At 37.6% G+C, this 22,201-nt stretch overlaps 1 protein-coding gene across 1 annotated transcript in view; it reads left to right on the top strand.

Moving 5' to 3' along the window:
* Wdr49 (WD repeat domain 49) overlaps positions 1-22,201 on the top strand; it is a 114,362-nt gene that overhangs the window by 43,654 nt on the left and 48,507 nt on the right. The window contains exons 9-10 of the mRNA XM_090335375.1: positions 12,142-12,306; positions 15,779-15,894. Of these exons, the coding sequence (XP_090191501.1) occupies positions 12,142-12,306; positions 15,779-15,894 (281 nt within the window). The remainder of the gene's footprint in view (positions 1-12,141; positions 12,307-15,778; positions 15,895-22,201) is intronic.

The raw sequence follows: 22,201 nt of genomic DNA, 5'->3' as shown, positions 1-22,201 counted from the left end.
ATAATTTAATTTGTTTATTAGAAATAGAGAAGGGAAGGGGGAAACAAGATGATTGAGAGAGGGTGGGGAAGAGAAAGTGGGGAAAAACATGTAAGGGGTATCAATGTTCAAGAAGTAATGTACCTGATAAATGCAACTGTAACCCCACTATACGTCACTGACAGTAACATACAATTAAAAAAGAAATCAAGGACAAAGTTAGAAAACAAACATACAAAAATCTGGATCTTCCCTTTTTTTTTGCTGACCAACTCCTGCTGGAAAGATGCTGTTTCAGGGCTGTGGAATGAAAGCAGAGGAGGCAGGCAAGGAACCAGTGCAGTTCAGTAAAGTGAAGTTGAGATAGAAGCAATGCTTTCTCTACTGGGGAGTGACAGATCCTGCTTGGGGTGGGTGGGTGATATTTCAGCAAATCCATGCAGGGTGGAATAGAAAAGGATTACAGACAGGATTACAGCCCGAGAAGGACACTGGACACACATGATAGCAGGATATTTTCTGGCCAGGGCCTACTTGATGGAATTCTTATAGGAATCTGTGGGGATTAGGGAAAGCAAAGGTAACTCAGTGTCACCTAGAGAGAGAGGGTCATTCACTGATGGTACTATAGTCTGATCTGAGAAAATCCAGCCCAGGCTTGAGGTCAAAACAATTCTCATAGTTATGATCTTGGACCCCTGGAATACTCAGACCTTGAAAGAAATCTCACAGGTCAGACATGTTCATGTCTATCTGAATTCTCTCACAATATATAGTATTTTTTTTTGAAGGTGGGGAGTTGCTAAGGGCATGTGGGTCCTTAACAAGATTAAATAGTACATAATAAATAAATAATAAATAGTACATTAATTAACCTGGGTAACTGTTAACTGATAACTGTCTCCCATATTATGTATTATATGTAAGTACAACAACATACAACTGTATATTAAAGTTATATATACACATCCCATGTAATTCACCTTCCTTCCTTCTTCCCTCCATCTCTCCCCTCTCTCTTTCTTTCTTCCTTTGAGTGTGTGTGTGTGGGGGGCAGGGAACAGGCACTAGGGTTTGAAATCAGGACCTGGACACTATCCCTGAGGTTTTTGCATGAGGCTAGTGCTCTACTATTTGAACTATAGCTCCACTTCTGGCTTTTTTGTGGTTTATTGGAGGGAAAAGTCTCATTCATGCACCTTCCTTCCGGGCTGGCTTCCAATCACAATCCTCAGGTCTCAGCTACCTGAATATCTAGGATTACAGGCATGAGTTACTGGGACCTGCTTTAATTCTTCAATAATTGTTAAGGGCATAAAGTGGCCCTTAAATTGTGAGAATGGCTGGATTTGAGAAACAGGGGGTTGACCTGGGCAGACTGCTTCCTGAACTTCTATTTCCTAGTTTATGTTTCTGTGGAGGGGTTAGGGATAAAAATGGTAACATGTTATATCTAAGAAGCTAAACATTTCTGTATGTCCTCTGAGAACTGTCTGTTCATTTTTTTCCATTTATTAATTTTATTTTTAAGTTTTTGAGTTCTGTTCCTACATGCATCCTTCATTTGTTGAATAGCTGGCAGGTATTTTCGCCTGTTCTATGGATTATTGTCTCTTGGTTTCAGTGATTGTTTCTTTTACTGTGCAGAAGCTTTTTAATTTGAGGCCATTCTACTTATCAAATCTCACACTTATTTTTAGGGCAACTGGAGTTTTATTCACAAATAATTGCTTGTGTTTCCTTACATTTTAGGAGGAGGAGAGGTAGTTTTAGAGTTTCATGTTCTGTATTTGATCGTTGAGCCATTGGAGTTGATTTTTGTATTGGTGGGCTGGATTAGGGTTTATTTTTAGCCTCTTACATGCAGACTGCCACTTTGCCAGGACTATTTTTTTTTTCGTATATTTTTAGTGTAATTAATAGAAGGGTTACATTATATTTGCCAGATAGAAGGTACATTAATTCACATACATTGATATCCTTTCTCATGTCTTATTCCCCATTTCCCCCCCCACCCCTCATCTTGCTTTCTCCCCTTCCCTATCCAATTTCAAATAACCAAATACAAATATATCCAATATATCAGATAACAAAGTGAGATACTGTAACAATATGAGATAACCAAGGGACAGCAAAAGAGATGAGAGATAACATAGTACATTAAGGACAACAATCACTCATTATATGGCTTTTGTCTCTATATCCTAGAGGCAGGACTATTTTTTTTTAAAGAGAGACTATCATATCCAAAGTGTGAGTTGTTTCACTTGCTTGTAAAAAAAATTAGATGGCTGGAGCTGTGTGATTTTATTTCTGGGCCTTCTGTTTCCTTGGTCTTTGCTTTTCTGGTCTGTTCCGGTACCATGCTATTTTTTTTTTATGGGTACAATATACCTTTTTTTTATTGTAATTAGTAAAAGGGTTACATGATATTTGCCAGATAGAAGGTGCATTAATTCACATACATTGATACCCTTTCACATGTCTTGGTACCCGCACCATGCTATTTTTGACACTATGGTTCTGTAGTATAATTTGAAGTCCAGTATTATGGTACCTATAGCTTTGCTTTTTGTTTGGGATTACTTCTGCTATTTGTGGATCTTTCATGATTTTATATGAAATTTTAGGTTGATTTTTTAAATTTCTGTGAACATTGGTATTTTGATGGAAATTGCATTGAAAGACTAGATTGCTTTGGTCAGTATAATCATTGCACAATATAGGGCCAAGTTCAAGGTATGTGTGAGTGTGTGTGAGTGTGTGTGTGTTCACATGCACATGTGCGCTCGCTCACACTCAAGGCTAGCATTATAGCACTTGGGCCATACCTCTAGTTTCAGCTGTTTGCTAGTTCTTGGAGACAAGAATTGTTCAGATATATCTGCTTCAACTGGCTTCACACTGTGATATTCAGATGTCAGCCTCCTGAGTAGCTAAGATCAAAGGCATGAGCCACCAACTCTTGGCTCCATAGAGTTTGTCTTGGCTAGGTCTTGCCATTGGCCCAGAAGGCCTATTAGCTTTCCCTCTCCTCTTTGGGTGAGCATCTCTGCACGAAGACATCTTTATCTTATTGACTTCTTAGGATTCCTTAACCCTCCTCCCCATCCTCAACTCTGTGCTACATGGAAACTAATATTCAGAAGTCCCACTTATCTAATCAAGATCCTTTTTCAGTCCATGGCTGTCTCCTTGACTATCTAGTTTGATGTCATCTTGGATCTTTCCCCTTTATCTGAATTTAATGAAAACTCTCTCTTCTGTTGACATTCCAACAGCCATTTGCCGACAATTCATGATTATTTCACTCAGTGAGGACCTCACATAAAATCCTTGTAGGAAAGCAGTTTGGCACAGTTCTTTGGCTCTTCTACATCTTCTTGTCATTTTGGTTTCCTACCTTCTAATCTAAGAAAGCAGCATTAAACTACAGAAAGTCTTTGAAAAGGAAACACATACTTATTTCCTCAGGCAAAGATTACTCTCCCAGCCAGGAGCAGAGCAAGGTGGCACTGTATGAGCAAGTCCCTGGAATGTATTCTTTCCTTTTTGAAAGAACTAAAGTACCGTAATACCCTGGAGGCAGTTATAATGAGCTGTCTTTGTACTGATATCTTAAATAAAGCTCTTCTTAAAAAGAAATCCATGTATGTTAGGAAACTTAAAATGTATTACTGGATATTATAATGAAGTAGAATAGATAAAATTTGATTATGGCTTATCCTTATCCTGATGGTGTAGATGTGTGTGCTTTGTTAAATATAATATTTGTTTGTTGAAGGGATTAATAGTTAAGCTAGATATTTAGGTATCTTCATATTTTGATATGTTATACTTACCATTTTTTCTGAAATACTGGTTTGGGAAAAACATTACATGTAAAGTTCAGATACATATAAGAAATTAAAACAATGCAATAAATTTCTGTAAGGAATTTAATATTATTAACATTTCATTGGCAATTTCTAAAATCCCTGTGTGTGGATAGTTATTCATAAATGTGGTTTGATGACCTACTTTTTATTCAATAATCAGTTTAGAATATATTTCTTACCCATTCTAAAAAGCACTCATTGTGTCATGAAAATTTACTGATCAATTTCTCCCACAGAGTGGGAGAAGATCTTCACTAGCCATACAACAGATAGGCTTCATATCTAAACTATACCTACAGCTTAAAAAATTGCGTCTCTCAAAAAAAAAATCCTCAAAGAAACCACCATCCCATTGAAAGGTGAGCTAAATTCTTAAAGAGAGACTTTCCTGAAGAAGAAATAAGAATGGCCTATGGACACATGAAGAAATGCTTGATATCTCTGACCATAAAAGAAACACAAATCAAAGCAACTTTGAGATTCTACCTCACTCCAGTTAGAATGATCATGATCAAGAACTCCAATAACAACAGATGCTGGCAGGGATGTGGCCAGGAAGAATTGCTACTACACTGTTGGTGGGAGTGTAAACTCGTTGAACCACTATGGAAAGCAATATGGCAGTTCCTCAAATGACTAAACATAGAGCTCCCCTATGACCCAGCAATTCCATTCCTTGGCATTTAACCAATCACCCAGAAGCAAGGACGTACTAAAGCTGGTAGCACAATGATGCTCATTGCAGCATTATTTACCATAGTGAAGATATGGAACCAACCCAGATGCCCCTCAGTAGATGATTGGATCAAGAAGATGTGGTACTTATACACAGTGGAACTCTATACTGCCATCAGAAAGAATGACATCACCCCATTTGTAAGGAAATGGAAAGATCAGGAAAAGATCATATTAAGAGAAGTAAGCCATAACCAAAGGAACATAGGCTCATTGGTTTCCCTCTTTTTTTTTTTTTTTGGCCAGTCTTGGGCTTTAGATTTGGGCCTTGGATTTTTCTCAAGGCTAGAACTCTACCACTTCAGCCTCAGCACCACTTCTGGCTTTTTCTAAGTATATGGTACCAAGGAATTGAACCCGGGTCTTCATGCATGCTAGGCAAGCACTCTACCACTATGCCAAACTCCCGGTCCGGTTTCCCTCATTTTTAATCAATAATACACAATGAGGGCTCTCCTAGCAGTGGATTACAATAGCTTAAAACCTAGGTACATAAGACTAAATGAAAGAATCTCTAGGATATGGAATCAAGAGCTTTATCATGTGTGATTATCGTTCTTAATGTACTGTTATTTCTCCTTTCATTTTTTGCCTTTGGTTAATCTCATTTTATTACTGTACCTGACTTTGTCACCTGGTATATTGTATATAGGTTCATTTGTTTATTTGAAATAAGAAAGGGAATGGGGGAAAACAAGATGATTGGGAGGGGATGGGGGAAGGGAAATGGGGACAAAAACATGAAAAGAGGTATTAATGAATGAGAAGTAATGTACCTCCTACCTGGCAAATATAACTGTAACCCCTCTATGCATTATACCGACAATAATAATTTTTTAAAAAAGAAATGCTTTGTAAATGAATATGCTTACTTTTGACTTTATCTCTTTAGTTCTTAGAAAAGGATTTCTAGGGTAAAGAATCAGATAATTTGAAAGCTGGGTGTGGTGGCTCACGCCTGTAATCCTAGCTACTCAGGAGGCTGAGTATCAAAGTTCAAAGCCAGCTCAGGCACAAAAGGACTTAGGACTGTTATCTCCAATTAACTTCCTCAAATAAGGAGTGGGGCTTGGCTCAAGGGTAGGGTGGTAGCCTTGTGCTGAAGAGCTCAGGGACATCACCCAGGCCCAGAGTTCAAGCCCCATGACACCCCCTTCCCCCCAAAAAAGGAATCATATAATTTGATTCAGAGGTTGCTTACCAGTATCTTCTCCTCTTAGCTAACCACAAAGACTGTACTAACCCTCTATGCAGCTATCTCTTGAGCCAGTGTGTAGCTGTTGATCTCCTGAGGGATTTGGTAGAGTCCCATAATATCTAAGACAATGGGCTGGGAGATTTGCTCAGTTGAAGACCAGGATCCTCAGTTGACCCAGAGAAATTCTGCTTGTGAGAGTTGATTCTCAGATCACAGGGTTCATTTTGCCAAATTCGTCATTAAAAATGAGGTCTTGTGTCCTGGCCTCTATGGAGGGAATTTCTTTGGGGATTGAAGGGTCTGACAATTCAAACACGTCCACCACTAGTTACCTGGAGGGTTGTAACCTCTGACAGAAGAGATGAGGGTAAATAGGCTTGAGAAAAATTTGTCTTCACCATAAAGGACAATCTGTCATTTTAGTGCCTATATTTAGGGCAAAATCAATGAGATTCTGTTTGGAACAGAAGTGCATGGTGATTAATGTTTTTTTTTTTTCCTTTCTCAAATTATTGTTGGGCTTAGGATGGCCACCCACTCTTCAGATCAATCCTGAGATTATGTTCTCTCCTCTCACTCGATGGAGGTGGATGTTGTATCCTAAGCTTGCAGGTTGTGCCAAAATACACACACATATGCCTACATACACACATGCTCACAGGGACAGCCAAACCATAGACTTATGAACAGCAATTAAATAAAATATCCCCACCCCTTTGGTGTCAGCCACATCTGCTGCTATATTTTTCTATTTCTGCTCTTAACATAGACCTAAGACTTGAGATGCAGAGACCATGAAGAGAAGAAGGGAAGGTGGAGAATGCATTGGAAATCCATATCCAAATTAAGAAAAGAGAGGGCTGAGGTACTTGAGGAGGGATGGGTGAAAATGCTGAAAGGGATAACAATGGTCAAGACACATGGTACTAAAAACTGTTCTTTTGAATGGCAACTCCTGTGTATACCTACTTAATGATAATAAGTATAAAATATATAAACAAAGGACAACTAGTTGAAATTGTGGGATATGGTGATAGCCTCATGCATCTAGAAATTGTCTGATTTACTGTGACAGCTTAAGAGCAGAGAAACTAAAAGAACCTATATACAGTTAATCAGCACTTCTCTCCAATGCCTAAATTGGAACTATTCCCATCAGAAAGTCATAGGTTTTGAGGCCCATTTGCTCTAGGATATCGTTATAGGACATCGCTTTTCTGATATGCACTTGCTGGAGTTTAGTTTGATAAGAGACAGCCTGAAATAAACCACACACCTAAAAGAATTTGGTGTCATCAAAGTGTGGTGTGTAAGTGCGTTGTCAGTGTATTTTTTGCTGGCCTTTATTACTGATAAAAATAGCTTGCTAAAATTAATTTCCCAGTGGCCAACAGTCAGACCCACTATCTTTTAGCCACACCACTCTTGGCGCACTTGGAAAACTTTTCAACTGCATTGCTATTCTTACCGTGGTGTGAAATTGTCATAGTAAGGGTCTCCTCTGGTTGACACTGGTTGTATGTTTGTGACACTGTCAGTTTCAACACATTGCTTTCCTGAAGACAGCATAACTAGAAGGCAGATTTCCATAAAATGAAATCAGACTGCCTATCCACTGTTGTCACTATTGATTTAGATTTCATGAGAAATTGTTAAATGAACAAAGAAAGGAGAGGAAAACTGATGAATAATTTATTGGGTCTCAGCCAAGTGTGTAGGGAGGTAAAGTACAGAGTAGCAGAAAGTGAACTTTTCTGAAACTTTTTTTTTTTTTGGTGGGTCATGGGGCTTGAACTGGTCTGCGTATTATCCCTCAGTTCTTCAGCTCAAGGCTACCACCCTACCCTTAAGCCAAAGCCCACTTCATATTTTCTAGAGGTTAATTAGAGATAAGATTCTCAGGTCCTTTTGTGCCTGGGCTGGCTTTGAACATTGATCCTCAGATCTCAGCCTCCTGAGTAGCTAGGATTAGAGGCATGAGCCACTATGCCTGGCTGAATCTTAATCTAATGTCTACACTAGATAACAGGTGGATGGATGCCTTGGATGAGGCCAGCTTTAGAATAAGTAAGCATATTTTCCTTTGAATTTAAAAGTTATACTACTCTTGTACTTCTATTATAGGATAAACATTGTGTAGTCCTGAGATGCCTAGCAGAAAATAGTTACTAGATAAATACTTTGGAAGAGAAAGAATACATTTGGTTATAACCTTTCATCTTTTCTTAAGGGACCACAATGAGAATTTTCAGATATGCTTTCAAAATTGTGGTTTCATGCATTTGTTTTTAATGATTAGAATTTTTTTTGCCAGTCCTGGGCTTTAGCTCAGAGCCTGAGAACTGTCCTTGAACTTTCTCAAGGCTAGAGCTCTATCTCTTGAGCCTCAGTACCATTTCCGGCTTTTTTTCTATGTATGTGGTACCAAGGAATTGAACCCCTGTTTTCGTGCATGCTAGGCGAGCACTCTACCACTAGGCCAAACTTCTGGCCCTAATGAATAGAATTTTAATCCCTAAGCAAGTGCATAAGGCATTCAAAAGTATGAAATAATGTAAAATTTCAGTGTGCATCTAAAATCTGTTTTCTAAGATTGTAATTATACCTTCATTGTTATCATTAAAAGAAAGGAAATCTTAGTTTCTTGAATTAATTTGAATTTGTTGATCTGAAAAATATTATAGAATCTGGGCATCAAAGGTTCATATCTGTCACTCTACCTACCCAGGAGGCTGGGAATGGGAGGATCGAGATTCAGACCCAGCTTGGGAAGAAAAAAATCTTAGCTGCATTTACGCACCAAAAATCCAGGACAGGAGGACTAGCTCAAGTGATAGAGTGCCAACTAAGCAAGTAAGATGAGCAAATGCTGAGTCTCAGAGTTCAAGTCCAGGTACTACCAAAATTACATACATGTATACATGCACACAAACATACAGACATACACACATACATACATATACCTAAAAGCATATATCCATCCATACATACACATATCTATCCATATATACACTTATATACATATATGTACACACACATACATGTCTATATATTCGTATATACATAAAGTAGGTACAAATGAAAAATAAAAAGTGATACAAACCTTAATAAGATATGATTCATAGTTTAGATAGAATAGAGTCTAGGAACTTCAAGTAAATTTAATGGCTTATCTAAAGTTATAGTAAGTGATTTACAATTCTTAGCGTCTTTAAACCTCTTAATGAGGGTTTGAGCTTGTTGCTATGATTATCCCTGGTTTATGGATAAGGAAATTGAGGCCTACAGAGGTTAATTAACATGCCTGATCTTAATGCTCATGACCAGACAATCAGCTGGCCAGGAAGCTGACAGTTTGGCGGAAGTATCTAGGCGGGGGCATCAAGGCATCCATTGCTCTCTGGGTTACACAAACAAAACCAACTGGAAACACAGTCAGCTTCACAACACGAAATGATAATTAAAGCGGTAGATTACATTATCGCCAAGATGCAACTTCATTCATCTTAGAAATTACACCAGGGCTGAACAATGATAATGGAAGACTGGAGGTACTTTGATTTCACTGAGAGGAAAGGTGCAGCATGCATAGAGCTTAACGTGATTGAAGAAGCATTCTCATCAGAGCTGTAACTTCAGGCGAAAAAGGTCTAAATGAGATTGTGTGCTCATGATTGGTTCTTTGCTGGAACATAAATGCTTATAAATAGTGCTAAACAGTATCACCTTTTCCTCAAACTTCTGGAACTACTTTATCAGCTGAAAATCTCTCACCTCCACAGTTCTGGCAGTCTTTAGATGGTCTTATGCTTTGTACCACTGATAGAAGTATTTTCTGAAACCAGCCAATATAATTTCCGTAACATTATTTGCCTCATTAAGGCCAAGAGTTTTGTTTTTTAATCTTTTGTATTAGTCGTGGACTCTACTGATTATCAAGGAAAATTATAGATCTTCTCTAAATAAAAACGTTTTTTTTCTGGGTTTGGAGTTTGGCCTAGAGGTAGAATACTGGCCTACCATGCACAAAGACCTGGGTTTGATTCCTCAGTACCACATACATAGAAAAAATCAGAAGTGGTGCTATGAGCTCAAGTGATAGAGCTCTAGCCTTGAGAAAGCCCAAGGACAGTGCTTAGGCCCTGAGTTCAAACCCCAGGACTAGCTAAACAGAATGAAATCAGTTTTTTCTATCACTTAGCATTCATGTAAGCTAGTGATTTCCTAAATTTCTTCTCCTGCTGACTCCCTTTCTTGGGAAGTGTGTGTGTGTGTGTGTGTGTGTGTGTGTGTGTGTGTGTGTGTGTGTGTGCACTTGCCAGTACTGAGGCTTGAATTCAGAGTCTGGGTCTATCACTTAGTTTTTTGCACTCAAAGCTGGTGCACTTCGGCCATAGCTTCATTTCTGGCTTTTTGCTGGTTAATTGAAGGTAAGAGTCCACGGATTTTCCTGCCTGGGCTGGATTCAAGCTGTGATTTTCAGATCTCAATTTCTGTATAGCTAGGATAATAGGACTAAGCCCACTGGTGCCTGGCTCCAGGAACTTGATTGTTTCTCATGTTTGAAATATTACCCAAGTCCTCTTCTCTTGTGAATGATTTTCCATACTGTGATAAGGGTAACGTTTATAACATGGATATTACTGACACTCTCATGAATATAGAAGCTGGAAAACAGTACTTAACTAACTAAAGTCATTGGCAAAATTATGGTCATAATGTTGTTTGAGAGTTCTTGTAAAGATCAAATGAAATAACTGAAAATGTATGTATGTATACATGCATGCATGCATACCCATATAAATAGATAAATACAATGAATGATAAAAAGTGATACAAACCTGAATAAGAGATGATCCATAGTTTAGATAGATTAGGATCTCCAAGTAAATTTTATGGCTTGTCTAAAACTATAGTAAGTGATTTTCTGGTCTTGTGGTTACCTTTACACAGGTAGTGTTGTCTGGCATTCCTGTTTCCTCATTTAGCCCAGTAACTCTTAGGTCAGGCTGTGCCTGTGATGAACTTTTGGAGCTCTTAACAATATCTTTGCTTGGTCAAACTAAATAATATTTCTAATTTGGCTTGTGGTAATGCTAGTTAAAGTTCCTCAGGTATTTTTCCTCTATAGTTCTGGACCACAGACCCACTGAAAGCAGAATTTTTCATTCCAGTACCACAGCCATTATGAGGCTGTCACAGACCAAATATTCTTGTGTGTCCAGAGAACATGCTTCCATTCACTTGTCACCTGAACATACCGGATAAACATCAACTCAGTTGGTATAGAAAGTACAGCATTCAAATTGAACATACTCCCAATTAATACACATTTCCACAATGATCATCAAAACCTACGCAGGAGAAAATACTTTGGTCTTTCAAAAATCTAGGAGCTACTTCAGACAACATCCTATCTAAGGGTTCCTAGACATATAGAGTCAAAACTAGCAATCTATTTGCCACTATAAAAGTCCTCCTCAATACTTAGTTTTAAGAGAAGTATACTTTAGAAGGCCATAATAATTGTTCTTATTTCAAATCACAGCTGACAGAATCAAGTGAGGTAATATATGTAAAGCTTTTTAGAAATGCCCGGCATAGGGAAATCACCCAATAAATGTCGGCAGCTGCTATTGTTGGATTTTAAAAAAAGTGATTTTCCAAAATGCTGTATATAATCCTACCTATTCTAATGCTGTGTTTGTTGCTTTCATCTTGAAGCACATATGTAGATTTGTACTTGTGTTGATTGTGTTTAGCTAACCAGCAATAACTAGTGGTCATATATGTATATGAATGTGTGAATATATATGTATGCATAAACACACAAGCTTGAGAGAAAGAGAAATCAAGCAAGGGAATAATGTCATAAAAAGCAGTAGCTCTAAACATTTGTTGAAATTAGCTTTTCCTCATCATGGCTGGCAGTGATTCTTTTCTGAATGCAAATGGAAGTGTAGTAAAATGTTTCTTTTCACATAACAAATGGTGTCAGGGCCCCATGACTATAAAATATGGTTTCTTGTCTTAATGTGAAAGATTTATGAGTTAGTTTATTTCTTGTAGGATTTGATTTCCAGAGAGCCTCTAGACACTTACTGGAGTGGTGGGGAGAATGAGCAAATTCCCTCTGTTCTCTGATAAAGTTAACCATGACTTCGTTTACCTCTGCTGTGGCCTAGACCTTCCTTGCAAAGTGACCAGCTTAACAGAAAAGGAAGAAAACACATTACAAATAAGTTACTGCTGGGGCCCTCAGCTCTTGAAATGCCTAGGTTGTGGCTATTGAAACGAATAGAATGTGGTTGATTGTGGGACTCATTTCTCCCCAATGTTGTTTTCTCTCAGGTAATCAGCGCAGATGTGGGATCTGCTGTTTCCTTCTGGATGGTAGATACTGGGCAGAAAATCAAACAGTTTACCGGTTGCCATGGTAACGCGGGAATCAGCGCAATGGCTCTGGATGCCAATGAGACTCGGCTTTTGACTGGCGGCACAGATGGGACTGTGAAGGTGCGAATGCAATGAGGGTTTTTTTTTGTTTTTTTTCCTCCCCAGATATGAGGAGACTCACATTCTGCTTGAGGAAATACAACTTATAGATTTACTTTCTTTTCCGTCCCTTTCTCCCCACTTGGTCTTACCTTGTGGCCTTGTGAGAGGTCAGACACTAGAGCTGAATGCTTATCCCATCTAAGAACAAAGCCGCTGGAAAAGTAAGCCTTAGTGAGAGTAAAATAAATAACTGATTTTTATGAATACATCATTTATGTGGCTTACTTTACAAAGCCTTTCTCGGGTACTGAATAAAAGAAACACAGGGAGAGAAGCAGTCTGGACTCATTTTCAAAGGCTTCAGTTAATGTCTTCACCTTCCTAATCCTATGAAATGAGTACTTATAAAGACATCCGCTCTTTCCAAAAAAAGGATATGGGAGCACATTTTTTTTCAGAAAATGAACACTTAAACAAGAACATTGAATACTTTGATTTTTTGTTTGTTTTGAGGAAGTAAGACAGCGAAAGGGAAAGTCATAAACATGAATAATAAATGTAACAACAATGGATAATTAATATTATTATCTATCCAAAATTAAATGATTTTATGCTTCCAGTTTTCTTTTTGTATAGGTATAATTTATGTCTATAATTTATATCAAGAGGATGATACCATTTTACTTTGTAGAAGGATGAGATTTTCATGCAAGGGTCAAGATTACCTAGATTCAATATTATCTGGTTTTGCCATCTGAAATGATGATAGATGTGATAGTCATTCCTCTTTTTTTCTGCATGGGAAGGTCACAGAAAGCCACCTGGTTGTGTCATCAGAATATTTTAGGATTCCGGCAAGTATGCAGGTGAATTGCAGGTTGGGAACCATTTGTGTGAGGAAGAGTTAGGGTGAGAAGTTCTAAAGTGAGAACCTCTGCAAATCACTAGCCCTGGGCTCTGCAAGGCTAAAGGAAGGAGATATGGAATAGGAATTGGGCTTAAATAAAATCATTAGTTTATAGGGAGCTGGTAACACTTGGGAAAGGCATCCAACCATATCTCTGGAACTGGAGAATAACATAGTGTCTTCGGCAAAAGGAATGAGTCCATGACTCATCCCCCAGTCCCGGGAGGTGACATGAAAGTCAACAACCAAGCAAATGGATTGACTCACCTTGGAAAGTAAGGAATTGGTTTTAGAGTTCAGGTATAGCCCAACCAGTAGCTGTTGCTACAATATTCCCAGCCAAGGTCTTAGAAGAACCTATATCTTCAGAATTTTGAGGAAATCACATGACATAGATTTGGGAAGAACAATGCTGGAGGAAAACAATATCACATGGGTGGTATTTGTTCACCCTTAAACTCTAAGCACAAACTCCTGAGAGTAATGTAATTTTGACCAGAATAAGCAATGGGTTCAAAGGCCGTAGTTATCTTCATCACAGTAGCACAGCAGAATTCTGAACCCTGACAACCTCTGTGTATTTAGGGCACATAAATGAGGATGGAGGGGTTCTTGCGACAGTCTTTGAGGAACTAAGACTGAATGACAATTTCTAACCTCATGTATAATTTAGGGTCCCCAGTCAGGCTCTACGTAACCAAAGAGTTAAAATTATGACCCGATTTATCATATTTCTGAAGGATCTGTTTTCAAGTGAATGTTTTAAATAATGTCTGCATACAACAAAAATGAAATATAGGAGAGCTTTACCTTAAAAACAAAGCCCTTTTGTCATCCTGTTTCCAATTTACCCTGAGGTGTCATTGTGTGTGGTTTCCTGATTGTTTCTGTAGTCCAGGAGTGGGTGGGATGGCACGCCACAAACTACAAACGCTGCTAGTCTGTACTTTGCATTTTCAGCTCCTGGACATTGGTTCAGAGAAATTTGTAAAATTATAACATTAAGTAATTTTCATTGTGTGCTTCCTACGAGCCAGCCACAGTTCTAAGTACTAACACACACACACACACACACACATACACACACACATTCAGCACACACATCTATAAGATTGGCACTATTCTTTTCTGGTTTTAGAAAGTGCGAAGCTCGGGCTGGGAGTTTGGCCTAGTGGTAGAGTGCTTGCCTAACATGCATGATGACCCAGGTTCGATTCCTGGGTACCATTTACATAGGAAAAAAAGCCAGAAGTGGTGCTGAGGCTCAAGTGGGTAGAGCTTTAGCCTTGAGAAAGTCCAAGGACAGTGCTCACACCCTGAGCTCAAGCCCATGACTGGCAAAAAAAAAAAAAAGTGCGAAGCTCAAAGAAGTAAGGAAAATTGTTTTAAATAGCAGAATGCATGAGATTAGACAGAGTGTAGAAATATGAAGATGATTCCTTCTTCGCTTTTTCTCTTCTTCCTCCCCCTCTTCTTCCTTCTCCTTCTTCCTTTTTTTAAAATGATACTTTGTATGGTGCATATATACTAGCTACAACTGAGCAAGACTTGCAACCCAATTTACCTTTATATTTATTTTTATTTAATGATTTTTTTCTTTTTATCTCTTTGATTCCTCTATAGAGGAATCAAATCCAGGGCCATATGCATGCTAGGCAAGCACTCTACCACTAAGCCACATTCCCAGCCCCCACGTCATGTTTCATAATGGCAGCATTATGTGTGACTTCATAAGTATTTCACACTCTGATTATTCCCTTCCATACTAATAAGCAATTGGGTTGATTCAAAGTTTTAATCTTTGTGAATAATGCCAGAAGATGTACTTGAAAATGTCCCACTCATAGGTGAGTGTCTCTGTGGTAGGATTGAGTTTTAGAAGTTGAGCTTTGGAGTACAGAGGGAATGTGTGTTTTAATTCTAGTACATAATGAAACGTGTCTTCTGACAGGGTGTGACAGCTATGTTGCAGAGTGAGGTTTTTGTTTGAGCTGTGGCTAACCTACTAACAATCCTAATGTCTTTTCTGCCTGAACCCAAAGAGTAGACCTACCCACTTCTGTAGGACAGGGCCTAGCTAGGCTTCCCATCAACAGGAGACATGGCCTGAAGATAGAAAAGTGGAACACAACACGTGCTACCCAGGGTTTGGGTTATATCTTGACTCCGTTAAGCAAGTAACAGGAGTGAGGAGTAAGGTCCCCATGTCACAAATAAGGCACAGGAACAGGCTCTCAACAGACTCCAAAATGTAACATTTCAAGATTTCATAGATCTCTTTACTTAAACAAAAATTGAAAATCTTTGAGTCTACTACTGGTAGGATGTAGCAATAGAATTGCTAGTGGGGTCTGAGATACCTGCATATGCATATATCTCACACACACTGTAATTAATCACAGTGTTAGAGTAATATATATAATAAATTTTAATATTTAAGAGAATTCTCTTTATTCTGTAACCTCATAAAAGCAATCCCAATTCAGGATGTAAATGCAAAAATTTAGAATAGCAAAGTTGTTAAACTCATCAAGGGTACTTTCACTACCTGTCTCATAGGTGATTTTGATTTTTCCCTTCAAGGTGTGGGATTTCAATGGACATTGTCACCACACCCTAAATGTCAGGCAAGATGGCACGGTGGATATTTCTCAGATCCTGGTTCTGAAGAAGACAATTCTGGTGGTAGGCTGGGAAAGGTATGACATGCAGTATGTATAATTACAGGAAGATAAAATGAGGATGCTTTTATTTGACTCAGGATTGGATAGAAATACACAGAAATCTTGGCTGACTGAGTCATTCTCCTATTACTGGCTCAAGGGAATGAAATGCTAGGTGTAACTGATTGCTTAGGAAGTAAAATATCATCAGATCACCCTGCATGAGTGGCTTTGAAAAGTGCTTACTGGACTTTTTCCTGGCTTTAGGAATTTCATTTTTTCTTTACAAAATTTCAGGTAAAGATGTAACAATACCACAACTTGAGTTCCAAAAAGCCTCCCAGCTCTTAAAGACAATGAATTTATATTTCTTCAACTTCACCAGAAACCCAGTCTTTCTTCTCTCTCTGATTTCCAATGCATTGTAGAAGGGAAATGGCCCACTGACTTGTACATGTATTCTTCTTCAATGAAAAGGCCATTCACAACTCATTTCACTTCCCCAGAAGCAGGTTCTCTCTGTCTTTGCTTTCTTTTCCTTCTTGCATTCTGAGAGAACATAGGGCTCCTACACAGGGTCTTTTCTATGGCACTGCATCAGTATCGGAAACCAAGTGTTTGATGGTTGAGAAAACAAGTGTTGTTCATCACATTCCATTCTAATAGGTGATTCATTCAATGGGACTGATGATTCTCCTGTGATCTGAGTGGTCTGAAATTAGTATTATGTCTGGTTTTATACCTTATTTGAAGTTTTTTTTATCAATCATAGGAAAAATAACTTCTCATGAAATGAACACAGACTAGCAACTGTTGAGTCATATATTGTACTGCTTTTTGAGGTTAGGTTGATACTAAGGAGAAAAAGTATAAATTGGATTACTGTACTTGGTACTAAGCAGTATTTTACAGTCATTCTCAGCTTTGAGGGACATGCTTCCTGCACAGCCTATAACTGGTCTTTTAAACACAACAACAGCTTATGGAAAATAATGATCACTGTAATGAAGCTTTGGAAATGAATACATTTAATCTCTACTATCATGACAGAATGGCTGATTTAGTTTAAATTCTGAGCACTTAAGAAAGGAACTTAAATAAATTAATCAATATAAGTCAAAACTTGGAAATACCATTTTCTTTAGTTATTTTAGATAACCAGAATGAGAAGTTAATATCAAATGTAAGCTTTTCTGAATTTTTTGGATTACTTACATGGGAAAATGTAAAGGATATATCAAGTTATCAAAAATTTTTAAGTGATTAAAATGGTTCTATTCTTCTTTTGTTGTATTGTTGGGTAATATATAGAGAGGGGTTACAGTTACATTCATCAGGTTGTTGGTACATTACTTACTGAGCATTGACACACTTTCCCATGTTTTTCTCCCACTTTTCCTCTCGTCATCCCTTCTCAGTTATCTCGTTTTTCCCCTTCTCTTCCTTATTTCAAGTAAACAGATTAACGTATGCACAATATACCAGGTACCAAAATAGTTCTGATACAATCTCAGGGAGCAAGACTTGAGAAACTTGGGAGGAGAGTGAGTGAGGAAGGCAACCATTCTTTCTAGCTTCCCCCACCTCTCTTTGCATTGTCCGAGGTTGTATACTTTGGGTGGAACTGAAAATTCAGTCAGTACATTCTTCGTTATATTATTTTCATGTCCTAAGGGAGAGCTGTTTCTTTAGGATGGATTTTGTAGGATCCTGTATATCAGGTGGCTTTTATCAAGCATATGTTTGTTTGCTTATGAGCTGGAGGCTATTAAGCTGGCTTCTTAACAGTTCGGTGATTAGAGAAGGAACTGGAAGATTGACAGTCTACGTAGTATTAAGCTTTTTGTGAAACCCAGAGAGAGCCAGTTAAGTTAAGCTATAGCTTTAACTCCAGGCTCTGTGTCAATACAGAGGTTGCTTTGATAATTTTGCCCAGGATAGAATAGAAACTACATTTATTGAGTGGAGGTACTTAAATACACCATCTGATTTGGTTTATTTATGTGCGATGAGATTTACTATTGCACATGGCACACACTATCTGACTTAATCTCTCCTTTCATCTTCAAAGACAAGCAATATTTTGTAGATAAGTTAACTCTCTGTCTTTAGCTTATCCCTCTCTAATCTTACATATCCATTTGCTTGTAGGAAGTGTTGGGAACGAAATTCATGATTTATTCCCCTTTCCCAGGCTACTTTTTCTCTGACATTTTGGAGCTTTCAGTAGTACCCAGACACCGAGCTTTTCCTTGTCACTCAGCTTCACAATCCATTTGTCAGAAAGTCATTTTATGTCCAAAATGTTTCTTCAGTCTGCTTGCCTGTGCATTCCCACTGTGTTCCTCAGAGCAGAGTACCTACCTGGACGAGTGTCAGGACCTTGGTGTCCTGCTCTCCTCCAGCACATCCCTTACATCCATTCACTGTCCCTTAGCCACAGTGATTTCCTTCACAGCCAGTTCCATGTTGTTTCCTTGTAGAGTGTCTACAAAATACTCTAAGCATCCCCCCTCGACCCAGCCTGAATTTATTTCTGATTTTATAGATTCATTTTTACGCTGCCTACTGTCTAATCAAAGAGTTACTTGGCAATCAAGGATCCCCCTTCAATCTGTACAGCTCCACATCCCTAGATCCTCACTCTTTCTCCTTAGTTCAACATTCAGAAAATGTATACACATTTTACTACTTAAATTAGTTCCTATCTGAAGATTTATCCAGATGTTTTGTGCATCGGGATACTCCTTTTAACACTCACAATGGAAGGGAGAGATGGAAATATGTTATATCCCTTTTGTTTGTTCTCTCCAGCCTTTTGAACTTGATTTAATTTAAGGATCTATCTATCTATCTATCTATCTATCTATCTATCTATCTATCTATCTACCTATCTATCTAACTATCTATCTAATGTTCAATGCCCAAATATACTTATTTGATGACTTGACTAAGGTTTAGAGAAATTTATTAATCTATGTTACACTTCTTATATTATCACATAGTACTTAAAATTTAGTTTAACATATTTTCCCCTTTCCTTGTTATAAATCTTTCAAAAAATTGCACCTAGAAAAAAACTATAGAGGGAAATGTAGCTGGGACTATAGATCGGATTATAACAATCTGAATGCAAAGAGTCATGAATTCTTTTGCAAAGGGCACATTGTATCAAACAGGATATGGTAAATGCTATTATAAATAGTTGGAATTAGAGACTCATGTTTGTTATGTAGGAACATGTTCATTCATTATACAGGCAATTTATCTGTGAGGAAAAAAAGCCCAAATTCAGAATTACTAGACATATATAATTTTATTTCCTGTTATTTTAAGCAAGATCCATATAGAGACAAAATTGTGAAGAAGCACAGAGTCAATTAAAAAGCACCTTCTCAAATATCTGGCTATATTTATGTTCATAAAATTAAATCAGTGTGTCAACAATTATCTTTTCATTTGCTCAAAGTAGGCACTTAATATGTAGAGCTGTAATAAAATCTAATTAATATTCATAAAGATTCAAGGCTTCAATTCATTGTAAAATTCTTCATACCTCATTAAATTGTAGTTTCTCAACTTGATTTCTCTGCATTCAATAAAGGAGAGATCTCTGTTTTCTCACCCATTTTATTAAGAAATGATTGGCAAAGAAGGTTGTTTAGATTTATGATATAACGAAAGTGTTTTTCTTGTGCCAGGACTGGGGTTTTAACTCAGAGCCTGAGCACTTCTCCCTTGAATGTTTGGATCAAGGTTGGTGAGCTACCATTAAGCCATACTTTCATTTACAGCATTTTCTTGATTAGAAAAATAAAGTCATATGGATTTTTCTGCCTTGTCTGGCTTCAATTCTTGATACTCAGATTTTAGCTGCTGAGTAAGTAGGATTCCAGACTTGAGCCACTAGTTCTTGGCTCAAGAGATAGTTTAATATATATCACAAAATAACTAAAGAACACAGATCAACATACTAATCACTCTATATACTCTTATGCATCTAATATACTATTCTATATTTTATAGAATATATTTTATGTAGTATCCTAGATATTACATAGTAATATTCTATGCTATAGTACATAACAACTGCTCTATATTGAGTACCCTATATATAGAGAATTTTGTTGTGAGAAACCTTCATGAAGGGAATTTTCTTAATATTTGGACTCATGCATATTTTAAAATAGACAATATTTCATACAAGTTGAAATATTTCTGAGACTATTATTGAGAGTAGCATCCTTCATGGAGCTCTGTTCAAAGTAGATTTGTAATGAATAGTAGTAGTAGTAGCTAACTTGATTCTTTCCTCTTTTCCCTAAACCTTAATCTTCTATCAGCATATTCAGGTTTCATGTAAGCTGTTAAAAATTAGAACAATTAATCTCAGGCTTAATTTGAATTTTAAAGTATTTTGTAAAAGAAATGACATTAAGAATCTGAAGTGACTTAAGAATAAAACTTACCTAATTGAGACCTATTAAACTCAAAAAATTGGATTACTAATGAGCTCTAACCCACATGACTCTCTTAATTTTTAGAATCTGGATCAGAATCAGAATGGAAAGACACAAAGTAGTGTTTTATTTTAAATGAACCTTTTCAGAGCTAAGTAAAGGATAAGTATGTTAGGCAATTCTGTGTGTATGTGTGTGTGTGTGTTTGCTAGTCCTGAGACTTGAACTCAGGGCCTGCATTCTATTCTTGAGCTTTGCTGCTCAAGGTTAGTGCTCTCTTGCTAGACCCATGACCTTATATTCAGCTTGGGGTTATTAGTTGGAGATAAGGATTCATGTACTTTCTTGTCTGGAATGCTTCAAGCTGTAATCCTCAGATCTCAGCCTCCTGAGTAGTTAGGATTACAGGTATGAGTTTGGCCTAGTGGTACAGTGCTTGCCTCGCATGCATGAAGACTCAGGTTCGATTCCTTGGTACCATAGACATAGAAAAAAAAGCAGAAAGGATGCTGTGGCTCAAGTGGCAGAGGAAAGCCCAAGGACAGTATGCAGGCCCTGAGTTCAAGCCCAAGACTGGCAAAAAATAACTCTTAAAATCAATTTTGTAGTTACTCCAGTGTCCAAGATACGGCTCCACCTAGATTACTAAGAAAATTGAAAAACAGATGAAAATGAATTTGTGAGATTCAGTTTTTTTAAAAGTCTAAAGCATGATAATTAAAAATTAAATGAACAATATGTGAGCAGTTAACCCTCAAGGATACAATTATTTATATTCTTATATTTTCCTCTTTGCCATTTTTACATGATAGAGTTTTGCTCTAAAATTTATTTTTTGAGCAGAAGATATAGCTCAGTGATATGTGTTTTTACCACTACAGAGGTCTCTAACTTGTTTTCTAGCAACACACACATAAGAGATTATTTTATTTCCATCCTTCTCCTTTTCTTTTCTCCTCCTCCTCCACCCCTCCTCCCTCTTTCTTCTTTTTTCTTCAGTGAATCTTTGCAATTAACAGGAAATTCTGAACTCTCAGAAGTGATTAGCCCATCTTAATCCTGAATTAGAAGGGCAGTCCTCATTGCCAGGTTACAATGATCCCATACAATACATTCAGAATTTCAAAGGGCTCTCGTAAATATCAGCTAGTCCAGAAAGCATGGGTCCATCAGAATCCTATTCTATTCTGAACTTTCATTTAACTCTTGGCAAAAGTGCAAACTTAAAAAATGTTACTTATGAAGGAGGAAAAGTGACAACTACAGTGAACATCCTTAAGGTACTTTTGAGGACAACTGCCATTTCACATCACAGTTTCAGGGTAGATTTTAAGGTAACAGTGACAAGCCATTAGTTTTTCAGCATTTTGATACACAAGGTCAGAATATCAGAATGGCTGCTCTCTGTACCATCTTAGGAAAAGTTGTTTGTGCCTTTAGGGGCTGTTCTCTGAATATACTTAGTGCATCATCTACTTAAATAGGTCTCTTGGCAAAAAGGGGATTTGACAGTAAATTTTGGCTAAAAGTCAATAGACATACTCAATAGATGCAGAAAAGGCATTTGACAAAATCCAACACCACTTTATGCTAAAAGCTCAGGAGAAACTAGGAATCCATGGAACATTCCTCAGTATAATAAAGGCTGTGTATGACAAACCCACAGCTAGCATTATACTTAATGGTGAAAAGCTAAAGCCATTTCCTCTAAAATCAGAAATGAGACAAGGAAGCTCACTCTCTCCACTCCTCTTTAGCATAGTATTAGAATTCCTAGCCAGAGCAATAAGGCAAGAAGCAAGCATAAAGGGGATCCAAGTAGGGAAAGAGGAAGTAAAACTTTCCCTGTTTGCAGATGACATGATTCTGATTTAAAGAGCCCT

The sequence above is a fragment of the Megascapheus bottae genome, chromosome 1 (genome assembly GCF_031878675.1).
Source record: "Megascapheus bottae isolate mThoBot1 chromosome 1, mThoBot2.hap1, whole genome shotgun sequence".
Classification (NCBI taxonomy): domain Eukaryota; kingdom Metazoa; phylum Chordata; class Mammalia; order Rodentia; family Geomyidae; genus Megascapheus; species Megascapheus bottae.
Note: the sequence above shows the minus strand (reverse complement) of the source record. Positions and strands in the feature narration are given on the sequence as shown.